The sequence below is a fragment of the Micropterus salmoides genome, unplaced genomic scaffold, assembly GCF_014851395.1.
Source record: "Micropterus salmoides isolate LMB-PRFRI ecotype aquatic unplaced genomic scaffold, ASM1485139v1 Ms_hic_scaffold_19, whole genome shotgun sequence".
NCBI lineage: Eukaryota > Metazoa > Chordata > Actinopteri > Centrarchiformes > Centrarchidae > Micropterus > Micropterus salmoides.
Genome location: NW_024041039.1, coordinates 9,426,099 through 9,452,506, shown reverse-complemented (window position 1 = coordinate 9,452,506; position 26,408 = coordinate 9,426,099). Strand labels below are relative to the sequence as shown.

At 38.3% G+C, this 26,408-nt stretch overlaps 3 protein-coding genes across 6 annotated transcripts; 1 reads left to right on the top strand and 2 right to left on the bottom strand.

The window, feature by feature from the left end:
* Window positions 1-82: 82 nt before the first annotated feature.
* LOC119910539 (atypical kinase COQ8A, mitochondrial-like) lies at window positions 83-12,070 on the bottom strand. Of its 3 annotated transcripts, none has more exons than XM_038729196.1 (15): window positions 11,825-12,070; window positions 11,364-11,575; window positions 9,333-9,641; window positions 9,118-9,184; window positions 7,176-7,247; window positions 6,121-6,249; window positions 4,524-4,609; window positions 4,301-4,441; window positions 4,132-4,213; window positions 3,886-3,979; window positions 2,770-2,911; window positions 2,377-2,484; window positions 2,205-2,270; window positions 1,725-1,811; window positions 83-998 (listed from the first exon to the last, which is right to left on the bottom strand). In XM_038729196.1, the coding sequence occupies exons 2-15, from the start codon at window positions 11,496-11,498 to the stop codon at window positions 705-707; spliced, it is 1,812 nt and encodes a 603-aa protein (XP_038585124.1). In that variant the 5' UTR covers window positions 11,499-11,575; window positions 11,825-12,070; the 3' UTR covers window positions 83-704. The 3 variants fall into 3 exon arrangements, with proteins under 3 accessions (XP_038585124.1, XP_038585125.1, XP_038585126.1); XM_038729197.1 differs by having other exon boundaries at window positions 11,364-11,551; XM_038729198.1 differs by lacking the exon at window positions 83-998 and adding an exon at window positions 1,039-1,539.
* Window positions 12,071-14,381: 2,311 nt separating this feature from the next.
* On the bottom strand, window positions 14,382-19,071 carry LOC119910527 (putative deoxyribonuclease TATDN3). Of its 2 annotated transcripts, none has more exons than XM_038729182.1 (10): window positions 18,947-19,071; window positions 18,827-18,859; window positions 18,668-18,741; window positions 18,506-18,590; window positions 17,561-17,623; window positions 17,349-17,458; window positions 16,723-16,778; window positions 16,530-16,642; window positions 16,163-16,243; window positions 14,382-14,790 (listed from the first exon to the last, which is right to left on the bottom strand). In XM_038729182.1, the coding sequence occupies exons 1-10, from the start codon at window positions 19,064-19,066 to the stop codon at window positions 14,647-14,649; spliced, it is 879 nt and encodes a 292-aa protein (XP_038585110.1). In that variant the 5' UTR covers window positions 19,067-19,071; the 3' UTR covers window positions 14,382-14,646. The 2 variants fall into 2 exon arrangements, with proteins under 2 accessions (XP_038585110.1, XP_038585111.1); XM_038729183.1 differs by having other exon boundaries at window positions 16,163-16,240.
* Window positions 19,072-19,183: 112 nt separating this feature from the next.
* Window positions 19,184-24,056, top strand: fuca2 (alpha-L-fucosidase 2). The gene is made up of 7 exons (XM_038729180.1): window positions 19,184-19,523; window positions 20,058-20,245; window positions 20,433-20,772; window positions 20,850-21,060; window positions 21,795-21,985; window positions 22,521-22,629; window positions 23,497-24,056. The coding sequence occupies exons 1-7, from the start codon at window positions 19,336-19,338 to the stop codon at window positions 23,632-23,634; spliced, it is 1,365 nt and encodes a 454-aa protein (XP_038585108.1). The 5' UTR covers window positions 19,184-19,335; the 3' UTR covers window positions 23,635-24,056.
* Window positions 24,057-26,408: the final 2,352 nt, after the last annotated feature.

The following is a 26,408-nucleotide window of genomic DNA, read 5'->3' as shown; positions in this document are numbered from 1 at the left end:
AATATCAGGTGTTTGTGGCACTGTTTACATCAAGAATACATTTTTATTTATAAAGCAGCAGAATGTCTGACTATTAGAAGGACCTCCTTCTTTGCATAGATCTTTGTGTTTTGCACTATTATAAACATAGCCAGAGCACATGTTTTGAAGTTTACTTATTAATAATGATATTTTAAGCTTCCACAAAAGTTGATTTTCCTCCTTCTGCATTTTAAGAAATGTACAAATCTTTGATGCGGATTTGTTTTTGCAACATCATTGTCAATTTATTTCAACTGACAAATCCTGGTCAGACGGAAATACAGTTCCTCAAACCATAAAGACACATAATTACTAGGTTGTACAGTTGCACAACAAATTCATTCAAACAATACGTGCAAATAATCATAACACATTCCTTTGTTCATCTTAGTCTGGATGGGAGTCATAGTCAAAATGAGCGACGCAATAAGAAGCACACAGATATGAACTTGTTCTTAATAGGCACTATTCAGATTTTTTTATGTTGTCATATCAGTTTACTTGATGAGTCAGAAGAGCAGGCCACAGAACCCCAAAACTTTGTAACATCTGGACATGATCTGGCCCAGGCGGCACATACATATTCTCACAGGTAAGAACGTGTGAGTTAAATTGTCCAACATACCACAAACATGGCAAGAAAATCCTGGTTTCAACAAGCCTTTTTGAAAACATCTTCAGCTTCAGTTTGTCACCTCGGGGCGTCCCCCTTTCCAGTAGTTGTTGTAGGCATCCTGGAACATGTTCTTGCAGGGTATTTGGGCTTTGAGTTTGGAGCAGATGAGGAAAGAGCCGCCCATCTTGCGGTGGAGGGAGTACGTCTCCTCAGGAGGCGGTGTGAGTCGCTCCCTCAGCATCACAGGGATGAGGCTGTGGATGCGCTCGGTGGTGCTCTGAGCTCCAAAGTCAAAGGGCTCCTCAGAGGAGAAGGCCTCCCCGAGGATCATCACTGCGTCCACATGGGCGTTCTCCATAGCCTTATTACAGGACACAGCAGTTAATCAACAGGCTTTAATGCAAAAACTCTACATTAAGGGGCTCGGTGAACGAGTAACTACAAGTTCTGTTGTTGCAATTGCTCCTGGTTGGCAGTAGAGGTCAATAAAGGACTTAATACTCCTTGAATAAATAAAAAGTGATTGAACGCTCTGCTGGTTCACATGTCTGAAAAAAGTAGTACACAGAATGCAATTATAATTAAAATAATATTTCATTTTGGTGGAAACGGCCACCTGTGCAGGTTTTACATTCAGGTCATTTCACTGATTAATTTCTCGTCTGTTTGAATGTGTGCTCATTACTACAATCAACTGCTATTTGTCTGAAAAACACAAACCCTGCAGACTCTCAGCACATTAGACAGTACAGTAGTTACAGACAGACAGTTACAAGTACCTAGAATTTCAAATGCATTTTTACATTCTGGTTTGAGTACTTCTTTCACCACCAAGTTTAAAGAGGGGAAGTTTCTGCAGAAGGACTCAGAGCTGTTTTTTATCCTCTAGGACCCTTTTATACCTCAAGAGCAGAAGAATTCAGGTTAGTCAATAAAGTTAATAGTAGGACAGAAAACCAGCAGTGCTGAGAACCATCAATCAGCACACAGCTCCTCTTAACATTAAATCCCTGACTGAATATTACTGTAATTACACACTGTTACCACCACTGCTGTGGTATATAGTGAAGATGTTTGTGTGCATTACCTTTGACTCGTATCCTGTGAGGAACCTCATCTCTCTGGATTTCTGCAGGACACCTTCTCTGTTACGATTTGCAGCTGCATTAATAATCTGATGAGACAAATTAACAATCTTCACTTAATTTAACATCAGCTTGAAAGCAAATGAAAACACAAATAATTTTTGTTATTTTTTTTTATTGTAAAATAAATTCAGGCGTCAAGGGGTTAAGCGGACATTGTCAATTTAGTTGGACGATTTTAGGCTTCAATACTCTCTTTAGGTATTGACTGGATTTATATCATGATATAATGAGATTTTGTGTGATAATGGGAATGTTTTGTGATATAACAAGATAAAATCATGTTTTTATAAAAATAAATGTTTCTTGTAAGAACAATAATCTAGTATGTAGTAATGACAAAATGTGTCATTACACAAACTATAATAATACTGTAAATGCAAATGACAATTTTTTCATTCTACATTTCTGCAGCTTCTCACCTCAATGTAGGTGTCAGTGAAACTCTTATCAAATCCCCGTGTAGCTCCAAAATCCAACAGTGCAACCTGGAGACATGAAACAGAAAAACAGGCATCAGGGAAAAGGGGGGGGGGGGGGGGTATTTGATATTGTACTGACAATGTGCATATGATGTCATTGAGACAAACTTACCTTGTGAGCTTGTGGATCAAAGAAGAAGTTGGACCAATTTGGATCTGTCTGCATGTATCTGAACTCAAAAAGCTCTCTCAAGCATAATATCAAGATCTGCTCACAAATCTGGCAGAAGCAAAGGAGGAGAAAGAACAAAAGTCTTAAATAAATTTGTTTATAAAAACAGTGCTTGTCGAGTATTATTATTAACTGATTAATTGTGTGTAATGACACTAAAATAATGACAAGTGAAACACGATAAGCTCTGCGAGGTGCTGACATGACTCCAGGGTTTTAAAAGGTGGCATAAATCTGCATTTGGCATGTCGCACTTCCAAAACAGGGCGACGTCTTGGCAGTGCACACGTGTAAATTGTACTATTAGCGGTGTGGAGATCACGGCGGTCAGACCTCATTCCTGAGCTCCTGAGAGAGGTCAGTGGCCTGGTCCAGAGGGAAACCGGGCACCAGCGTTGTAGTGAGGACATGCGGGCTGCTCAGCTCGTCAATCACATCAGGAACATAGAAGAACGGGTGATCTTTCAGCAGCTCTCTGCCAAACAAACGCAAGTTAAAAAGACATCTGAACCCCGACCCTCAAATATGTAATAAAAATGTCAACAGCTAAAGGAGTGTCCTGGTGCACACTAGAACATGGCCAGCATTGGACGAGTGGAAATTTCCCTAAACTGAATAAGGACAAGACAGAAATTCTTATAGTCGGCACAAACACACAAAAATAAATTATTTCTAATATATTAAAATATCTGGCTGTGAAGGAAAAGAACGTTGTGAAAAACCTGTGTGTCCTGATTGTCTGAGTTTTGACAAAGGTTGCATTTTTTCAGTTAATAAACATTGTCAGTGTGTAAGACCCTTCCTCGCCTTGGAAGATGCCAAAATGTTGTGCGTGTTTTTTTCACGATTGCACTATTGTAATCCCCTATTAATAGGCTGCAACTATAACAAAATGCGGCAGCAAGAGTTTTACGTAAAACTGGAATGAGAGAACATCACTCCAGTTTTAGCTTCTCTGCACTGGCTTGCTGTAGCATTTAGAACTAATTATATAGTACATTTACTTGTTTTTAAAGCTCTTCACGGTTTAGCACCTTCTTATGTATCCCACCTTTTATTTAGGCACAAACTTAAATTTCATGGCTCATCTTTCATCAGTTGCTTCTGTGATCTGTGAGAGGAAATAGTTTCACTCTTGTTGCATGGAGAACTATAGAGCATAACATCCCCAGAACCTAGAAATTGTGCACGTTGTTTAAGACTTTACTGTCATACTTTGATAGGTAGTTAGGGACATAGTAGCTAGTAGTCGTTAGTGAGCGAGAACACAGGTTCTTTTATTTTATTTTATGCACTTTTGTACTGCTTTGGTGATGTCCAATCCATGATGAGGAATCAGAAGCAAGTATTGCTTCACATTAATGGGAGTTAAAAAAAGGTTGGAAGCCGCTGATACACAGTAAGGATCAATGCTGTAATATGTAGTAAGAATATGTGGTAACAACTCACTGGAACTTTTTGGCACATTTCGCCTCTCTTATGTAATCACACTCCAGCGCCAGCTCACGGCTCATAACCTCAATGAGGTGCTCAGGAAACAGACCTGTGAAAGGAGGGCAATTGTCAAACAACTGAAAATCAGGACATTTATGCTGCTTATGTAGGAAAGTCTATTGACAATAGCAGAGATTACTGACATCAGACAATACCAGCTGTTATCATAAAAATGATATGGAAAAACTCCAACAATGTTACCTTCAGGCAGAGCGTTGCTTAAACTCAGAGCAGTCATGATATTATTCACATCGCTGTCGATACTTTTGGCAACTCCAGGGTACTGAAAGGACAGATTTGATTGTGTCATTTTTGTATTTTGTCATAGTTTACTTCTGTGTTTTTATCTCTGTACAAACACTCCTCTCACCTGAATTTTCATGGCTACCTCTCTGCCGTCCTTCAGTCTCGCCAAATGCACCTGACCGATAGATGCTGCTGCAAACGGCTTTTCCTCAAAGTACTCGAGCTTGTCTCTCCAGTTTGGGCCGAGGTCACTGCAGATGGCTTTCTGCAGAGAGAAGGGACGTTGTGTCATCTGTGAACTCAGTTTAATGAGTTTCTGTTGTTAACTTCAGCAACCCGTACTGTACCATCATCTGTTTAGACGGCATGAAGTCTGCACTCTGTCGAACACGCTCGAAGATTTTGGCCAACTGAGGGTTAATAAAGGCGTCATCTGAGAGGAGAGAAAATAAAAGACAAACAGAGTAAAAATACATACTATTAACTGTTGTTGTTTAAAACAGTTATTGTTTTTTGAAAGATATATTGCTGAAAGTCTAAGAAACGCAGAAAACTGTTACTGTAGCTGGACGTTTTATATCTCCTTGCTCATTTTGTGGAGACAAGGGAGTGAGTTTTAATTTGTTTTTGTTATATTTGTTGAAATTCTCTTTCCATCTCTACGGCATTCAATAGGTGTAAGAATCTTTTTTTTTTTTTCTTGACAAGTTCTGAGATTATTTTGTTTATTTATTAAACAAACAAAAAAAAAAGCTAAGTGACGTAGACGGCTTTGACATAACGTCAGAACCCTTCTTCACCTTCTGTCAATAATGTTAGTTCATTTTCTGAATGTTTCAAACTAAAACTCTGGCCAAATCTTGCACATTGCACCTTTAATGTAAAAGAATAACAACAGCATATTGGAAATTTAGCTGCTAATGAACTATGACGTGTCCTGTTATTCTAAAGCTGATGATGCTCTTGATACTCGAATGATGAAATTGCATTAAACCTTTATGTTAAATGGAAAACATATTGCAATGTCAGAGAAAGAAAATCAGCAACTGAGAAGGTCAAACTAGTTGATGATAATAATTAATCAAAATAGTGGTTACGTCATGAATTGTTTCAGCTACATGCCATCTGCCAATGAAGATCTAGATACAATCAAAAGCTCTATAACTGCTATTACTAAAATGGAACCAGAGGGAAGAAGATTTTATCAAATTTCAAGGTCAAGAATTAACTCTGAAACTCACCATTAATGGAGATAAAAGACACCTGATAACAAAACTTTCTAACTGTGTCTATAAATCTTACAATCTGAGTAAGAATATGCAGTTTGTCACATCAGGCCGCCATCTTTGAAACACTGACAATGGGTTTTTAAATCAGTGGGGGTTCTGGAAACACCTTCAAAACAGCAGCAAGAGTGGAACGACCTTGCTGGTTTTTGAAACATCGCCAGGGTTTTATCTTTCAGAAAATCAAATGCTTTACTCTGTGACTCAACTGTAATGATATTACACGAGAAGCACAAACTGGGGCTGTGGCCGTCCAAGAGCATAACCACACTGTACAGTAAGTGTGCCGTTTAAAATCGGCAGACCGCAGTGTCAGTTTAGCCTCGGCTGCCTACAATAGCTCAACTGGAATGGCACTTATTGTTTTCAGCTGGCCCGAGGTTTATTTTAGGTGATGACATTTCCCTGGTGGTGAAGGGATCTCGTTTGTTTGTCAGCGAATTAGAAACATGATGAAGTCCTGTTGGGAAGCTGGAGCAACAGTTTACTGTCTGTGCTGAACCTTTATTTGCACACTGGAACGTGCATTCACTGTCCATAACATGCCTCAGCAGTGTTTGTGGGGTCCTTGTCTCAGTTTGTACTGAGTCACTGAAGAATCATTTCTGCATATGAGATGATTTAGATCCAACCAAGTACGTTTTTGATGACACCTCACCTTGAATACTGAGCATCTGTCCAAGTTTTAGAGCAGCACCTCGGACTTTGCAGAGCGTCCGAACAATTCTTTCAGCGTTGGCCTCAGAGAGGAAAGCACTCGAGTCCAGTATGGATTTTTTTTTCCCACCTAAAAAAAAAAAAAAAAAAAACCACACACACACCACAGGTAATATTGTATTTCAACTATGCATATGATAGTTTTATTTTTTTTAATTCATCTACAGTATTTCAATCTAGTAGTAATGGTAATTTAATGTTCACTACTATATATAAGCACAGGAACTTTATTACTTTATTATTTACTTTATCACAATCTGCCCAGAAGAAAAAACGTTAGGATGTGTTAAAGAAAGGAAATTAACCTTTACATATATTTTTAATGCAAGTTGTCTGTAGGATTTGGTGGTATGACGATATATAATATAAGATGTCAAAAAGTTATTTATCTTCAGAGATTTTGTGATACTACTTACTTTGTGGACAATGTTGCAAGAGTGATTAATAGTATCAGTATGATGAGGAACCTTTATTTGTCACATACCTAAAACAAACATTCCTGTTTTGTTATCTTTTCAGTTGGGACAGTTGAGAAAGCATTTTATCCTAATCGCCCAGTCATCAGTGTGTGACAAACTTTTTTCTTACTTTTTTTAGTCTGAAATTTACTGTAAATGTTTTCATGTTCATGATGTAAAAATAATGATTATTTCCTAAGCTGTGACACCTTTATATAATGTGAACACCAGTTACATTAACTGATTTCTACATCTTAAGCTAACGGGAACTTCAGAGTAAACAATAAACAAATACAAGTTTACATATAATGAATAGCTCAATATCTTAAATTTGAAGTGTATGCAGTCCTCATGTTTAAATGATATGTGACATAAAATGTAGACCGAGTTAGATACTACAGCCTCTTAGGACCAACACACCCAACCCTACATGAAGAGTGATTATGTTAGCCTTTATTGTCATAACATCATCATTAAAATCTAAAAACATTCCTAACTCCCGAAGCCTCCAATAAAACAAAAATCTTCCTGTCATCACCTTGTTGTTGGGGTTTAAAAGTCTTCTTGGCCACTTCAGCGATCGCCCCAATGCCGAGTCCAACTGCCAAACCTGAAACATAAAAAATAATATAAAAAATTATTATATATACATATACACATATATATACACACACACACACACACACACACACACACACACTTCCATTCCACTACATTTTGGAGGCAAATATTGTAATTCTTACTCAACTACATTTATTTGACAGCTTTAGTTACTTGTTACTTTGCAGTTTTAGATTATTAATAAAAATATAAATCAACAAATAAATTACATTAATATAATATACTGTGCAGTATATGCAATATAAGTATATATAGTATATAAGTAGCTGGACCAGCTGCAACATTAGTGAAGCTTACACATTATGCATCACTTATTATAATCCAGTAATAAAATATATAGTTTTCTGAAATGTAAAAGTGGTTCTCTTTGAAGAGCGAGGCACTTCACAAATTGAAGCTGATGTTATCAATCTGAATGTGGCCAATGTGGCCACAGTGTTTACTTGACCAAAGCCTTACTCTGCATGCAACAAAAAAGGATTTGATAACAGCAATCAGTAACCAGAGGCAGCTCATTTCTCAGGGTAACAATCAGGGCCCTTTAGAGGTCAGGGATAAATTAAGGCCAAGAAAAAAGGGGAAGAAACAATTGATAGTACTGTAAGCGTGCTCCCCTTTTGATAAGTAGAAGATAGCTGACAACAGGTTTTACAATAGGAGTCTGGCATGTCCCCGAAACATTTTCTCAGCTATTGATCCTCCGCAATTCCAGTTCTGTGAAGGAGCACGTCAGCACTTCCCACAATCTGAGCCCAGCTCTGCACAACTAATGACTTGGTCATCAATGCAAAACCTCTCAACTAAACCCAGAATTAAACTATGATGTTCAACCACTTCTTTGTATAAGGAAGAAATAAAAATAATCAACCACTACTTACAAAACTTGATTGAAATATATAGCAAATGATGTCTTTAGTAGCGTGACTTCACACCAAATTACAAAACTCTGCTGTGTTGACATCCTGCAGAGACTCGTTAGTCTCCCATGAGCCCCTCCTTCTCTGGAGGAAGTGCCAGCTCAATCACTTACGCAACTCGTGTCAAAAACAGTTGGAAGATGGAGTGTGTTTAAGATTATTAAAATCATCTTGACTGTGCTCCAAAGATCCAAGATCCTGGGTTATTTCATTTGCAGTTATATAGCCTGCTGCCTGTTTTCTAAATGTATCGTTTAGATTTATTTAAAGTTTATTTTTAATTTTTAATAAAATAAATTTTTTGTAATTTTTACTTTTAAATGACTTAAACGGTCAACTATCAAATTTGCTGCAGATTAATTTCAACTAATCGACTAATTGTTTCCGCTCCAACACATGGAATTTTAAAAAATGAACTAAAACTTCAGTGGAGTTCTTGAACATTAGTTTGTAATGTACTGTTTTTAAAGAGGAAGGAAATTATTTCGACACCCCCCAAGGATTCAGTGATACAGTGCGTTTTCGTGAAATACACTGAATGTAAACATAAATGGTAAATGCTCTGTATTTGTATCGCGCCTTTCTAGTCTTTACATTACATCACATTCATACACTGATGAGCAGAGGCTAAGGTGCCAACTGCTCATCAAAACAAAAAATAAACATTAATGGGGGATGGGCGCAATTTGGGGTTGGGATCTTGCCTTGGATCAACATGCACACTGGGGATAGCTGGGGATCGAACCACCGACGTTCGCTCTACCCCGGGCCACAGCCGGCCGCTGCACATAACTTTTGTTGGTTGAAAAGAAAACTCTGCAGGGCGTGTTTAAAATTTAAGAAAGAAAATAAAAGCTGAAATAGATTAAGCTCTGAAAACTGAACTACAGGTCAGTGAAGTTAAAAAAAATTTATAAAAATGTAACCTGTAAACATACCTACCTCCAAAATTCACCAGCCTTCCTATTCGTGTGACGGGAACCTTCCTCTCTCTGGCTTTATCACTGAGCTGAAATACAAGAACTCAACTTGTAGGACAAAAGACAAACAAAATGCACCTGTGCAATGCAGTCACAATAAGCACAACACAGAATTAAGGAGTATTGATCAATATTGTTTAACACATATTTTTTTTAAAAAGATGTTAGAGTGGATACCACTTGCTTATGTTGCTTGAATTCTGTTTTCTTGGCGTTTCTTGCTTTATCAATGTCCTCTGTTGTCAGCCGCCCCACTGTGGAGTTGTCCTGGTTAAATAACCTTGTATGTCCAGAAAACAGTCGTTGTGACCAGTCCCTGTGGTACTTTAGACGTTTAGCGCTCAGTCTTCCACTGCAGGTCCCCTGTCCGTTATTAACACGTCCAATGAAACAGTTACTGAAGCAAGCCCCCGCTGTCAAGTGTCTGTGAAACTGTGCTGCTGTGGCTCTGTGGACACAGACTTCTTGCTGTCTGTTAAACGTCCCCTGGATGACAAAACATGATTTATATGAGTAGGTGTTAAAGGATTCAGGTCAACATTTTGGGAAATTGTTCGCATTCTTGCCCGGAGTTAGATGAGAAGATCAAAAGCACTCTCACGTCTGTCCGGTAAAAATGAAGCTACAGCCAGCAGCCAGTTAGCTTAGCTTAGCTTAGCTTAGGTTACTTAGCTTAGCTTAGCACAAAGACTTGAAACAGAGAGAAACAGCTAGCCTGGCTCTGTCAAAATCCACCTTCCTACACCTCTAAAACTCACATATTAACACATTATGTGTAATTTGTTCAAAGGGTAATTTCTGTGTTTTTAAACCTGGGCCCTATTTTCCCATATTTTGGTGTTGAAATGACTAGGAGGTACAAAAACATTTTGTATCTCTTCAGTAGATGGCTTCAGCCTTTGGGGCAATTGTGCCCAAGATTACATCCACAAAAAGTACTTATTTGTGCCACTGACAGGCTCAGACTGTTACACGAGGGGTCTGACAACATCATGGAAAGGATCACTAAAAGTGACTCCCTTAGTTTTACACAGAGGAAAATCGCTCTGAAATCTTGTGAGAGGAGAGAGAGATGTTTCCACCGGCATCTTCCTCCAAAATATGTGAAAATAGGGCCCAGGTTTAAAAACAATGAAATTATCCTTTAATCCGTGCAACAAAAAAAAAAAAACGGTGTTGGTAGGAGAATTTTGTTGCCTTTGGACAGAGGCAGACCAATTTCCTGTCTTTATGCTAAGCTAAGATAACCAGCTGCTAGCTGTAGCTTCATATTCACAGTAGAGACATGATAGGGCATCGATCTTCTCATCCAACTCTTAGTAAAAAAAACAACAAATAAGCACATTTGATAAAATGTCAAACAAGTCCTTATAAAAATTCTTCAAGAAGCCAAATCTGTTGATCGACCAATATTATCAGCTCAAGAGGACTTTTTGGATTCTGGATAAAAAGAATAATGTAGCTGCAGTGTATAATGGGAGCCAACATAAGTCCAACAACAACTTTTCACCATGAACACCTCCAGAAGGTTAATCCAACCATTGACGAAATTGGCTTGTCAACAAACTAGAGTCAGAGACTGTCTGTTTTGTTAAACTCTGATGTGATATTATATCTGATAAAGTTTTCAGGATCAGCCATCGGAAGCAAGATATGGAAAAAGAACTTGCCGCAAGATGTTAGAACTTATCTAAGAATTTGTGATTCTAGTTGCATTTTAGTGTCCTCCAATCATTTAAATCAATTGCAAGGGTTCACAAGTAGACACTGCTTGATTTTAAGGGGTCAAGAGCCAAAAAGGTGGAGAACCACTGGTCCAAATGATGTTTTGGAAGATTTACTTCACTGCGAAGTACAAAATTCAGATGGAAACACTTGTCTTTTTTGTTTTTTGCTATGTGACACGTCCACTGTGTCCCTGAGCAAGACACTTAACCCCTAGTTGCTCCAGACATAAAAATAGCAACTGTAAGTCACTTTGGTCCTCAGCTAAATGAATAAATGCAAACGTATCAGACTTTAAAGTCCTCATCAGTTAAATCCTTCCCTTATCCTGTCTTCTATTCCATCATCATCTTCCTCACAGCTCTGATCACTTTTGTTGATGAGGTGATGGTGGCAGAAACAGACAGAGAAGGTATCTGGATTGCATGTGGGTGAAACTCTACCCCACTCTGCAGCTGGCAAAATCACGGCTGACTTACTCACCCTTGCTGATCCGGTGGCGTGATGGAAGTTTACCAGCCTCTGGTTCCCGGTGCCGTGCAGGCCGCCGGGTGGGGCTCTGCTGGCCGCCTGCTTCACCCAGGTCAGACCCCTCCAGACCACCATGTCACCTGTCATGGTGGTGGTGTTGTTGTTCAGACCCACAGGGCCAGGAGCAAAGGTAACGGTCTCTGCAGGTACAGGTTGCTTTTAGGCTGTGGGGAGTGATGGAGGAGTAAAGCTGAGCAGCTCATCAGTTCATGTTCCCATGCTTGTGGGATAAAAGCATGACTCCATATCCATAGCATGCTAATCAAACACTGATAAAAGTGCAATATTAACTTGTGTGTGATAAGAGAGCAGAAAGGAAAAATCATGCACGCTGAAAAGTTTAAAACAAACAAGATAAATTAAGCAATGGCCTGAATATATGAAACATGTAGGGAAATTTAACTTCTACTCACCAACTTTACAACAGAAGTCCTCTCAGCTCAGCGAGCATCGTGCAAAGCACAAGCGGCAGTTCACCTTGATGTAACTTTACACTGATTCTTGTAAACACCTCAACTCCAGCAAGGCAGCGAAGCGGGCGACACGTTGAAGGACATGGCACATATCCACCGAGGCGAAGTTTAACAAACACGGGCCAATGAGGCAAAGTTCAGCCGCGAGCTACGGGTATCAACAAACCTCCGCAGTGGTCGGACAAACTGTCAGTCGCTTCCCAGTCTGCGTGACGGCGGTGACGTGTCCGCTCAGGGCGGTCCGTGAACTGCACACATGCCGCATTCATGAGATAACACAAAAATCCGGATTTTACACACAACAGTTCACTTTAGTTTGTACCTACAATTAGTACTAAATTAAAAAATAAATAAATAAATAAACATGTTTGGAGGGCGGTGACTTTGCCAGTGGTGGAAGAAGTATTCAGATCATTAACTTAAGTAAAAGTAGTAATATAACACTACTTTAATACAAGTGAAAGTCCTGTATTCAAACCCTTACTTAAGTAAAAGTATGTTATTATCAGCAAAATGTACTTAAAAGTACCAAAAGTAAAAGTACTCATAGGGCAGTAAATGTTCCATGTCAGTCTTTTACTATAATGATTGGATTAAAACTAGATAGATGGCAAACAAGCATGAGGGAGGAGGAATGTCTTCCGGTAGTGGTCCTTATCTTCCACTTATCACTGGGGAGCTGAAAGAGTCACTAACTGAAGATACCTTGTTTTCCGACCAGTAGTTCGTGCAGAGGATGTGAAGTGTTATCGATACTTTTGAGAAGGTTGTGTAACATCCACGCAACATGATTAGTATTTCTGCTGCATCAATGTGTATACTGCATTTTTCTGCTGTAGGGTTCTGCTAATTTTACATATTTTATATACTGTTGGGTAGTTTAATCTACTGCATTATGATCCATAAAGTCATACTATGTTTGTAGCGTTGCTGTCCTGTGGGAACCGCATATTGTATCTCTAAAAGTCAACTTTTCAAGTGCTCAGAAAACTTTTCAAGTGCTCAGAAAAACAGCCCCGTTTCCAGCTGGTCTAAGGTCGGTTTTAATAGTTTATTTGAGATTACCAAGTAGGATTATTTTCTCAAACCTTAAAGGAAAACTTCATCTTTCAGTTTATCAGAAAAATTCAAATTCAAAATCACAACATTTGGATTTAAATGGTTTTCACTGGACAGGAATGGTGTCAAAAAATTAACTAGTAACTAAAGCTGTCAGACAAATGTAGTGAAGTAAAAAGTATATTTGTCTCTGAGTAGAACTATTGAGTAAATGTACTTATATTCCACCCCTGGACCTTACTATAAGTGAAAGTAATTTATTACATGACTACATACAAAGTGTTAGGTTTATTAAATAACAAAAGTAAAAGTAAGCTGTACTTAAATACTTTTGTTTATAAATATATATTTCATACAAAATTGGACTTATTTATAAATGTAAAGACAAAACCACTTAAAATGCAGACTAAACTGTTACTGATTATTTTCCTCCTTAATTATATGTCCCACTTACCTGTATCTTGCATTTATGTCAATCCGTTGTATAAATATATGCATGTGCTGTTCTTTGTGAAACCTCACAAAATGTTTAACTTTATTATAATTTACATTACATTTATTCATTTAGCTGACGCTTTTATCCAAAGCGACTTACAATTGCTATACACATCAGAGGTCACACGCCTCTGGAGCAACTAGGGGTTAAGTGTCTTGCTCAGGGACTCATGGTAGATGTCTCACAGTAGGAATCGAACCCAGGTCTCCCACTTCCCAAAAATTTGGGAAGGGAGAAGGGAAATTTGAAATACATAAAAGTAGTTTCATTTCATTGTGGTAATGTAGTAGCATTAAAGTACTGAGAAGGATAAACACTTAAAATACCATTATGTTAAGCACGACTTTGTGCTCCTACTACTGTTCCTTTACAGAGCTAATGCACATATGTTGCTTGTCAATAGTTGATACATGGGGCTCTGTCAGTGTCTTTGATAGTAGAAATTGACAAGGAATACGTTTCCTCTGAATTTAAGTTTAACTGGTTGGAAAAGTCCCCAAATCAGCATTGAAACACCCAAATATTTTACATTAAACCTTTAACCAATTCAAGTGTCAGCAGAGTGTTAGCAGCAAGTCACACCTAAAGTAAAGGAGCACTTGAAGCTGTGACAGGAGAATCATCTAGGGCCATCACAGTTTGGTTATAGCAGCTGATAGTGAATGATGAATCACCTTTTAATTATAGAGAAAGAACAGCAACACTGAAATAAATAGTACAGTCAACCAGGGAAATTACTACGTTAATGATATCACTGCTCTGCTTAGATCTGTTAATGGGTAATATGAATAAAACAGGCATGATGTCCTGATTATTCACTTTACATTGACATGAACGTTTAAATGACCCTGATGGATGTCAACTGTTGGTTTTGTAACATGACACGGTGTTTCTGAAATGTTGGATGTTTCAGATGTATCATGCCCATGAAAAATACACAGCTTGTGTGTGAAATCTTCCTTTATTTAGGAGTTAAACAAGATTAATAAATGTTTTTCAGCACTCAGGTGCAGTTATATTGTCCACATACAGGTTTTTCAGCTTTAACTATGTGGCTCTGACACTGATTTACACCTTATCTGACCCTCTGCTTTTTATTGATTTACACTTAAGGGTATCTTGGTTTAATCAGACTTCCACATTTAGTTATTTGGGTAAACAAATAAAAAGCGACTCTAGACTGATGAAATCAACTTTAAAGGCTTTGTCAGGGTCTGATGGCAGACTTTAGCTTTGGGAAGAGTCGGAGAGCATTCTGTGTCGTCACCTCCATCACCGTCTGCAGCGCCACTCCTTTGATCTTGCTGATGTACTCAGCAGAGATACAGATGTTTTTGGGCTCATTTCTCACCTGAATTTGGGACACAGAACATGAAAGACATAACATGAGTGGGTGAATGAAGCTTTAATGATAAATGCCTTTAAAATTTTTATATATATATATTAATTCTTAATAATGTAAATATTGCACATACCCACATATATTTGTCTTTATTTTTTATAGTTATACTATTATATTTATATACTCTATCTATCTACCTTTGACAAGTGCAACTGTGACAAAAGAATTTCCCCTCGGGGATCAATAAAGTATTTCTGATTCTGATATAAAAACACACAACAGATTTTAAGTTGGGTCACAAATATGCATGTAAAAGAAAAGTCAAGGAGTTTTAATAAATATCCTCCTAAAAATAAACAACTTTGATCACTGCTTCAAATCAAAAAGGAATAAGAAAGGTTTTCACTAGAGCTGCAACAATTAATCCATTAGCTGTCAACTATTAAATTAATCTGCAACTATTTTGATAATTGATTATTTGGTGTGAGTACAAGAAAACAAAAAATCCTCTTTCTGATTCCAGCTCCATAAATGTTAATATTTTCTGGTTCCTTAACTACTCCATGACAATAAACTGAATATCTTTGGGTTGTGGACAAAACAAGATATATAAGGACGGCTTTGGGAAATACTGATTGACCTCAGGACGGCAGTACCTTCTTTCTGAACAATAATAGCTTATTAGAAATGTTAAAAAACAAATGAAAATGCTTTGAGAAAGGTTTATTTGGACAATAAAAAAAACATGAAATGCAATGTAAATATAGAAGAAACAAATGGGCACTGTTACGCTAAAAAAAACAAGCTACAGATTACTGCATTATAGTCCATTACATTTTGAATAGTCACCTGCCACCTGAATTTTGTTTCCCTTTTAATAAAATAAAAACATTTACACCATAAATTGGTGCAGACAATTTCTCCAAAATGCAGGAAATTAAGTGTTAAATGCTGAAAGTCCACCACTCATATTTCAGCATTGAATATTTCTTCAAAACAGTGTTAAAATATCTTCTCGTCTTGTTCTCGTGAACTCAACATTGTGCATCGTCATGTATCATGAGTGTATCATCATATCATCACTCCCCTAATCTGAGCCATTATGTCCCCACCACTTTTCAACACAAAGTGACGCCCTTGGAGCTTGGTCCATGCATAGCGACCTGTACATTCGCTGCTTTGCTCTGGTGCTCAAATGCTGATATGTTGCCACTGACAGGGTGTCTGAATGTTTGATTGATTGTGGTTGTTCTGTTTTTTTTAATGTGTCTGTTATATGGAAAAGGAATTGCCTTAGTTGCAGCCCAGCTATCACAGCCATAAACAGCATGGATTTGAATTTCAGCACCTTTATGTTAATCTGAGGGAAAAAATACTTTACCTGCTTTTCTGGACCGAGAGCCGGTGAATCCGTTTCTAGACAGATGTTCTCTAATGGCAACTGTTTCACAAGTTTCTGCTTCTTGGTGGAAAATACACAAACGTTCATCATCAGTCAATAACATTCAGTGCGATAAAGGAAAATGGAGAAAATGTGATAAAACCAACCAATAAAAAAAACAAGTTAACATGTCAGTGATGTCTGAAGAGACCATGTCAGTAGTTTAGTTGTGTGAACTGGAATTGCTCGTTTTTTTGTCTACCTACACACATAAAAGACAAATAACAATATGTATGTGTAAGAGTAACTGTGTTGGGCTGGGTTAGGACGCAGTGTAAAGTTAACACAATCAGGTGCTCTGCTTTACCTGTTCACTCCGTGTTATAGATGGTGGGATAGAAAAGAAATATCCAGCCTTCACTCCCTCCATGGCAACAGACGGTTTCCCATCAAAAGCATGAAGCAGGGCTTTTTCGACACCTAGTGAAATTTTGGAGGAACTACAGTTTATGCTCGACTTTATCCAGAGGGAAATTGAGAAACTAAACTTTGCTGTTCACCTTGCTCCTTCAGGAGGTGGATGGTGGGCCTTCCTGCAGACCGTGAATGAACATTTCTACAAGTAAAACACACACACAAAAATATTATGAAAATGCATATAAGTGCACAAACTGAGATCATTCTGCAAATACAATAATGCATTTATGACACGCACGTCGTAACATATGTATTAATTTTGTACTTGATGTGTCTGCAAACACAATTGCTAAAATCTAGCTTAATGCAATGCTGCACTACCTAACACTTAATAAGCTGCCAGTGGCGCAACCAATAGCTGATTGTTAAGAACTATTAAATGTTTTTTCAAAGTCAAGTATTGTGTGTGAAAGGATCTCTTAAATTCAAATATAACACGTAATACAAAGTACATTTATGACATTTTGACATTACGTCTTCATCAGGTAATGATGAAAAACACAATGGATTAATTACCTGATGAAGATGTAATGTTGAAATGTCATTATTAAACTAAATAAGCAGCTTATCAGTGTTGGTTGCTTTTTTCTTTATATTGTTTTTCACCTTTCACCCAAGCAATTGATATAATGGCAAGATGTGACTACCCTATCTCAGGAAGCTTAAATTTTACCAGTAATATTGTCTACAGCACTGCAGTGTGACTCACAGAGGGAGATCCAGTTCCTTGGCTATCTGTGCCTGACGAATGAGGACCTGCCTTTGGCTCTCTTTATCAGTGTCACTCCTGACATATCTGGGTGTGAAATCCAAACCAACCTAAAACAACAGACGCGAAAAAGAGTTAACATGAACGTAAAAGAAGGACAGGACAGCAAACTGTTATTCAACTAAATCACATCAGCAATATTGAATCATTACCTCTCCAATAGCCACAAGGTGGTCTTTGTATTTCTCTATTATGGGTAGAGCAGCATCTAGATCCTGCATTAAAAAAACAGAAAAATATGATTTATTCTTACCCCTAGTGGAATCGTCCAGGTTTTGAGATATCCATCTTTGAGAATTCATAGTGGGTGTGATAGGATTTGTGTGCTCATAAATTTTTATAAAAATCAGCAGCAACTTCTCTTTCCAGGAACAACTCCCCTGTTACTCTGTGACATCGCTGGAAACACTGTTGGTGGAACTACTGTAGTTTCTACAGAAAGTGTTGACAGCGTCTTCTGTGGATCATCCAGAGTAATAATGAGGACATTGTTTCTGGAAAGGGGTGCTGCTGTATTTCAGTGCTGTGAGTGCCACAAAATTCTATTCAAGGTCATTTAATAGAGACTTCAGGAAGAGAACAGAAGAGGGATTCCTCCTCCAGGATGGACTGACATGCAATAGAGGTCCACGGTTCAGATTCAATCGAGCACCTTTGTTGCATGTCTTTCTTCTCTCTTTACCCTCATTTACTATCATCTCTACTGTCGTCACTAAATAAAGGCAAAAAATGCCCCATCAAATAATTTCTAAATATCATGTAATAGACAGCATATATACAAAGTTTTCACTCTGAGTGGACTGAAGTAAAAATAGTAAAATTACAAAATGGAGAAAGACGGAGAGGAGAGTGGAGAGTAGGTTAATAAAGTGCACACATATATTAAGATAGGTTTAGCCAAGAATTCTATTAGGACCTAGAACCTGAATTACCTCTGTTGTATCTGGGTTGTGGCAGAAATCTCAGATAAAGATCTCAAAACATGGCCAACAAACAAAAGAATACCTGCCTGGACTTACACCACTACAGTTAAGTGAGAAAATGTGTTGTTGTTTTTTTGTAATTTTGGTGAACAGACCCTTTTAAGTCCATCCTACCTGGAGACAAGCCCCCCTCTGTTGCTCCGGGGATACTTCTTGAACAGGGTGGACTCCTAGGCAGGGAAAAATAAAACCTGGAAACCTAGGGAAAAGCTTTAAAAGGTCAGTACAGAGAGACAATAAATACGCTAAATTTTAATTATGTCACTTTATAGTTACCTCTGTGACAACTCAATAATCTTGTCAAATTCCCCAGCATGCTCAGCTACAGCTAATAGCGCAAAGAGCCCAGCCTTGGAAATAATAAAGTAAAGGAAATTATTAAACACACACATACCTTAGGCTAATTCTGGCCAATGCTTCTTAGCTGAGACTCACCTTTTTTGAGCTCTCAATTACCTCCTCTATGTCCTGTCAACCATAAGAGGAAAAGTTAACGCCTAACAAGATATTCCAGAGATAATAACATTCACTTGTGTCCTTTGAAGCGAGATCTACCTTGTCAAAATCCCCCGCAGAGATATGACAGTGACAATCAACGTAGCCTTGCATGTGGACAATGACGCGGTTCAAAACCAAAACATTAGCCTTTTCCGGTAAAGGAGGCTGAACGCGCATGCGTAGACTAGTCGGAGCGCTTGATGTGGAACGCCGCGTTGCCCGGGAGAGCGGTGTTCCATTAAATCTGATTGGTCGAACCTCACCGGCGCGTCAACGGACAACTATTCAACATTCCCATTGTTTTCAGTGTTTTCAAGAAGCTGCCTCTTTTTTTTTATTACATTATATTTATTTAACTTCCTCATCTTGGTAACTTTATGCTTTATCATGTGATTGCCACCGCGCCCTCCGGATCATTTTGTCACATTAGGTGATTTGGACCTGAAATGGGAGGTTTAACGGTTTCTTTGCTGGTGTCGATGCTGTTGATCGGCACCAGCACAGCAAAATACGAACCGAACTGGAAATCCATCGACTCCAGACCGCTACCAGAGTGGTACGACCAGGCCAAGTTTGGTATCTTTATACACTGGGGGGTCTTCTCTGTCCCGAGCTTCGGCAGCGAGTGGTTCTGGTGAGTTCTGTTCCCTATTTCTACAAATTAATTTACATATCAATTACCAGGTAGTTTATTTATCATTATACAACACAAGGCTACACACACAGAACTTAACAGATAATCAAATGTGTATTAAAATAAAACAATAGGCTAGTTATAAAAAAGAAATGTAACGTTTTAAATTTTACATGCAACGAAGGAGCAGTGGGGGACAATTCAGAACATTTACCCAAGTATGTTACTTAAGTACAAATTGGAGATATTTGTACTTTACTTGAGTATTTTCTTTTCATGCCACTTTGTACTTCTACTCCACTACACCTCAGAGGGAAATACTGTACTTTTTACTTCACTACATTTATCTGACATATCAATACTAGTTACTTTACAAAGAACGATTTCACACACAAAACATATGAAGAGTTTGATGTTTTGTTATAAATTAAACTCCTTTATTTTATAGGCCTACAAGGACAGATAGTTAATTTGATTGTCAATCAACAAATAGAACAAAATTGCTCACTGTCTTGCATTTATTTTCTGTTCCAGGTGGTACTGGCAGAACCAAAAACTAAAGCCGTATGTTGACTTTATGCAGAGGAATTATCCTCCAGACTTCAAGTATCAAGATTTTGCCCAGCAGTTCACTGCGGAGTTCTTCGATGCCAAAGAATGGACGGACATCTTCGCCTCATCAGGAGCCAAGTACATCGTCCTGACCACAAAACATCATGAAGGTACAGGACACGATCGACATCCTGCCTCCCAGTTTTGTTTCTTGTTAAAGTTATTTTGTAACAAAAGATAATTTGCAACAAGTGTGATAAAACAAGGACATTAGTCCACATATTTGGAGTGTTAATACTGGGCTGCATCCTTTCAGCTGTGCAGGAGACGTATTGTTTTATCTATATATTTTTTCAGGTTTCACACTATGGGGCTCCAAAAACTCCTGGAACTGGAACGCATTGGATGTTGGACCAAAAAGAGACCTGGTAGATGAAGTGGCGAGTGCTCTCCGTGCTCACAGTAACCTGCGTTTAGGGCTGTATCACTCTCTCTTTGAGTGGTATAATCCGCTTTTTGAACAGGACGCTGCCAATGTCTTCACTACAAACTATTTTCCTGCCAGTAAAACTCTTCCTGAACTTTATGAGCTCATTGTTAAGTACAAACCAGAGGTGCTGTGGTCTGATGGGGACGGAGACGCCCCTGACAAGTACTGGAACAGCACAGGTTTCTTAGCCTGGCTCTATAATGACAGGTAATACAGTTGGATTAATTTGTTTAAAATGTTTAATTTACATAGTTAGTGGGATATTAACCTGTATTCCTTCACAGTCCTGTACGAGACACAGTGGTGACGAATGATCGCTGGGGCTCTGGCTCCATCTGCACCCATGGTGGATATTACACCTGTGCTGATCGCTACCAGCCAGGACACCTGCTCAAACACAAATGGGAAAACTGCATGACCATCGACACAAAGTCCTGGGGTTACAGACGTAATGCTCCTCTCAGTGACTACCTCACAACTGAGCAGCTTGTAGCGGTGAGAGTTGAACTGCTCCATCTAAAACAAAGTCATTACACATGATTAAATGGCTTTTATGGATATACATACATACATATATATAGATTGAGATTTTCAAACCATTTCCACATAAAACGCAAGACATGGTATTTTTGACATATATCACTTTTTCACATTTAATCAAATCACACTAATTGGTTGACAAAACAAGATCAGTTCAAGGTCCACTTATTCAGTTGTTCTGGGGCTTTCACCCATATCACACTTCATCAGCTGATGGAGAATACTTCCTTATGTGAAAATGTTCCGTTTTACAGAACAAGTGAGAAAGAGGACCTTGAGTTGCGATTGTTTTTTTTTTTTTCAGGGTCTGCTGTTGAGACAAACCAGTGGTTGTGTGTGGAAAAACAAAAAAACAAACACATTTTCCATAAACCCTAATTACTGTTTATTTTCAAGTTTATTTAAGAAAATAAACATGTAAAAAGTATTTTTACCTGTACTCTGCAAGGTTTAGTCCTGTTTATTCTGACAGAACAGTGCCCTCCAGCTGTAAGGAAGTATTTGTGCAGTAAAGTCTTTTCTATAAAACCCAACTTGGTGCCACAGCACAGACTGGAGGCTGAGAGACGGTCCCAGTCTTCACTGTGATGGTTTTGTTTGTTTAGACTAATTATGCTAATGCATCAAAATGAAACTGTTATTATGTATTGATGTTAAAACAGCATCTTTAACACCAATGTGTGTTTCAGACATTGGCGGAGACTGTGTCCTGTGGGGGTAACCTGCTGATGAACATCGGTCCAACACACGATGGGAGGATCGCCCCCATCTTTGAGGAGCGTCTGAGGCAGATGGGTCAGTGGCTGGAGGTCAATGGGGAGGCCATCTACAACACAACCGCATGGCGGGCTCAGAATGACACGGTCACTCCCAACGTATGGTGGGTTTTCATTTACTTTTGTATAATATGTTTGGATTGCAGTGACCAACACTTGGTCATTTCAGCGTGTAGATGATTTTCTAAGGACATTTATACTATAGATTAGATTTCATCCCCCTTTTTGTTCTTGATATTTAGATATTTAGACCATATTTAGATATTAAAAACAAAACAAAAAAAAATCCTTGTACAGAATGTGAAGGGATGATTTCTGCCAAAAGTATCTTAGTAAAGTTCAGGCACTACATATTACTGTGTAAGATGTAGCATGTGATTTCACTGATGATGGTGTAGGTCTTTATTGTGTTTGTTTGTTGTTAGTGTATGTCACCTGGATCTTTGCTAACTTTACATACATCTTGTGTAGTTGTGTGTGATTTAATGTCCTCCTTCTCATACTGTTAAACAAACCAAAGTGTTTGAGATATTGTTAGTTATATTTTCTAAGCTCACACAGCAGCCTATGTACTAATAATAAATATACTGTATGTATTGTATATTTTGAAAGATCCTGAATTGGCCAAATCATCAACAGGTACACTTTCAGACCACAGGAAAAGAGCATCTTTGCCATTTTGCTGAAGTGGCCCAATAATGGATCAATGATTCTGAGTGAACCTGTGGTTACACAAGGACAGACTCAGGTAAGACTACAACCAGAGAGATATACTGGTCAAGTTGTTAGCTTATTGCCAATAAATACTGTAGGTATCAGCATATATGGCCGCTGCTAAAGATGATGAACAGTGCCGCATAACATACAGTAGTTTGTCCACCATTAAAAAATGTCCTGCTCAGTACATAACTTGATCACAAGATTTAATGGAATCCTTATCAAGAAATGTATATGTGTTAATTTTTAATAAATATTGTCCGAGAAATCCTGTTTGGATTTCTCTAAACTTTCAAACACCAATATCGGTGATCAACCAGTCTCACAATAATTAAATTCTTTATGGTGTGTTAGTAGCCGCTTAATTCTAGGTAACTCACTCTTAGTGGTAGAGAAGCATGCCAGGGCTCCAAGTAACTTTTTTTCCCCATTTATTTAATAATTATTTTCTCAATGAATTGATTCATAGGGATTTAAATGTCTGAAAATTGTGAAAATTGCACACCAGTGTTTCTCTGACCAACTGTCTCAAAATAATTCAGTTTACAATTAAATAAAACACATTGGGGATGCTGACTGGAACAAGTTTTTAAAAGAGATGCCATAATTTTCTGACAATTCATTAATTTGCAAAGAAAACCAAACAAGTATTGTTGGTTTTAAAGACTGTTAGAGTGCAGCTGTGGTCACTGAGGAACCTCCATCCCATTAGCAGAGAAAGAAATGACTGGCCAGTATTTAATTAAAGCTCAATATATCTGCAAACCGGTCTAACCCTGCTAGAATGTCCAATTAGTGCACTGCATCCTGGGAAATTAAGTTGTCTCGCAGTTCTTGTTTCTCCCTTTCTGTCAACATGTCAACCTTGTTCATGTGTTGCTTTTGTTTCTAAAAAAAGGTAGTGCTTCTCGGTCACGGGTCTCTGCAGTGGGAGCCTGTAAAGCCCAGTGGACTGCGGGTTCTCCTGCCCCAGCTGTCCTTCAGCCAGATGCCATGCCAGTGGGCCTGGACACTGAAACTGACAGGTGCCACCTAAAGGGAAACCAGATCACGTGAGGAGGAACAGACAAAGCTGCAAGCTAGAGAGAAAGACCCAGCGATTAATATGTTTAAATAACGGAACACAACCCATAAAATGCACTGGACTGTCTGTGACATGCACTTTTACAATATGGTAAAAGGGTGTTTTTGAAGTACATATGCTGGGAGTAAACATTCATCAAATCACTGTTGTTTTTGTATTTGTTAATTATTAGGATTAAAGCCTTATGTTCAAGCTCAGTTTCTTAATTTTGAGACATGAAAGTGATTTTAGTGTCAAAGTCAAGTCATTTTTGGGAAATATGGCATGTTTTTCTGCACTTTGTAATTTAAACGTACATGTCTGCAGCACTGATCAATGTGGTGTTTGTTTTATATGCTAAGGAATGTTTAAAATAAAATAGTCTTCAAACACCATACTTGTGTAATATAATATTTGCATGTGAAAAAAATAATAGAATAGAATAACCCTAAAATAAATAACGGTTTCTTATCATTTATTTTTTGTATCAGACTTGTGCACCGCTGATCAAGTCCTCTCAGTTATAGCGCTCTGTTAACGCCCCCTGCTGCTTACATATTTAATAGCACCCCAGCCGTGCGGGACATTTTAAAGCACGCTGACGGCGCAAAACTGATCTCTGCACCCCTGCTGTGCACAGGCGATCCAGGAAAACAAGATTCGGGTCGTGCATCAGAAAAATGTCGGTGAAATGAAGTTACTTCTGCACGTTGCACAATGACTGACTGGTAAGCCTCTCTTGCACGCTGCTTCACACTGCGGTCATTGTGTGTTTTAAGGCCGTAATTGTGTGTTTCTTCCTCCGTCGATCCACAATAGCAAGAAGTGTCACCTAAGATGGTGAGTCCGGTGCAGGGCAGATCTCTCTGTTGTGTCTCCTCTCTGTTGCACGCCTTTAAGGTGGGAGGTCCCTGTTCTTCAAATGTTCCATGACGTGCAGATGGGGGGTTTGCAAGGGGTTCTCAGGTCCGTGCATTACCCCCCTTCAACAGGCTATCCCCAGCATGGGACCCGCACATGACAGCTGATCCCCCTAACAACAACAACAACAACAACAACAACAGAATGATGCGAGAATGCAAATCATGTGTGGACAAATGTAAAGTAGACTGGACATACAGTAGAGCTGTACGTCACTCATTTTTAACATTTAGCTGACATGTTTATTATATTTTAAGTCAGTGTTTGTAAAATGCAAGTGAGCAGACAACTAAAGCTTAAATTTGGGATAAAATTAACAGCCCAAATATGAAGCTGTGGCATATGAAAGGTAGGGCTAAAACAAATAAATCATAGGAAATACAGTGGAATTGTATCGTATTGTATTTGATCAAAGCATGACATTGTTTTAAAAAGATTTGTTGTCAAAATAAATGCTTTTAGGAATTGTAATCAAAGATGAACAAAATTAATGTTTGAAGGGTTTCTTCTAATGATTGCAACTAATGATTATTTTCATTAGTGATTAAATGGTTGTTTATTTTCTTGTAAAAATGTAAAAAAAAAAAAAAAACGGTGCACATGCAATTTCCAAAAGCCAAGTGTTGAAATTGCTTGTCTTGTCCAAACAAGAGTCCCACATGCAAACACATTAGGTTTAGTATCATAGAGCACTAATCATTTTAAATGCATTTTATTTTCCTGAATGAAGGATTCATTGTTTGGATTAATTGTCCATGAAATGTCAGAAAAATAGTGTCAAATATCTTCATAATTTCTCAGAGCCAAGAGTTATATTCATTCATTTTTCTCTCCACTGAATAGTGTTTTGTTTTTACTAATCCATTTAGCTCTTGTCTCATGTTATACATATCATAGGAGTTAAACGGACCGCGCTACATTGAACATCAGTTTAACATTTGATTTTTCATACATTTATCATGTTGTGATATCTAAATCAATGCAGCATTTTATATTACAGACCCAGAGAATATTTGCCCATGTATGATTTTATGATGATTTACAATGTACTTGCTATACAATGTACAATGCTCTATTTTAATGTAAGTATAATAACACGTTAAGTAAATATGTGATCACATCTTGATGCACTGTGTGGCTGAAGCCCATTTTCTCCACTCATTTCTGCAGTCTTGGTGATGTAGTCTGTGGTGGTAATTATATATGTAGACAGGAACTGGGAAACTGCAACAGACATTGGCACGGTTGCCATGGAAACACACAATCATGTCAGATTATATTCAGGTACTGCTCTGATAATGGTGATAAGTATGCCTGGTTTGAGAGGCTGACTTAAAGAGACGGATTGATGAAACGATGGTCGATGGATGGAAAAGTGAATCAGGTGAAGTTTGTTTTTTATGAATAAATGATGCATTGAGGAAAAAATGAAGACTTGCAGGGGTTGGGGGTAGGTTTTATACAGTTGTTTATTGGTGTTTGCATCAGCAGTGTGTTCAACCTGCAGTGTTGAGTGCCCCCTGTAAGCGATATCTCAGTCAGCCATATGACAGCCACTACAGCCAGCAGGGAGGAAAACCTCATTCCTTCCATTCATAAACATTCCCCCTCTGTGTGTGTGTGTGTGTTGTCCCCTCTGTGTCTCTCCCCTCCCATCTGTTGTACCACTAATATCATTAGAGGCCTACTAGTAGTCGGGTGCATGTGTGGCATTCAATCACATGCAAATTTGCGGCAGATTTGAGCCAGTCAGCAGAGCCGTGGTGTAGCTTAAGATAGTGGAAATGCCAAGCAGTATGGAACATCCTGGGGGACAGACCACCATA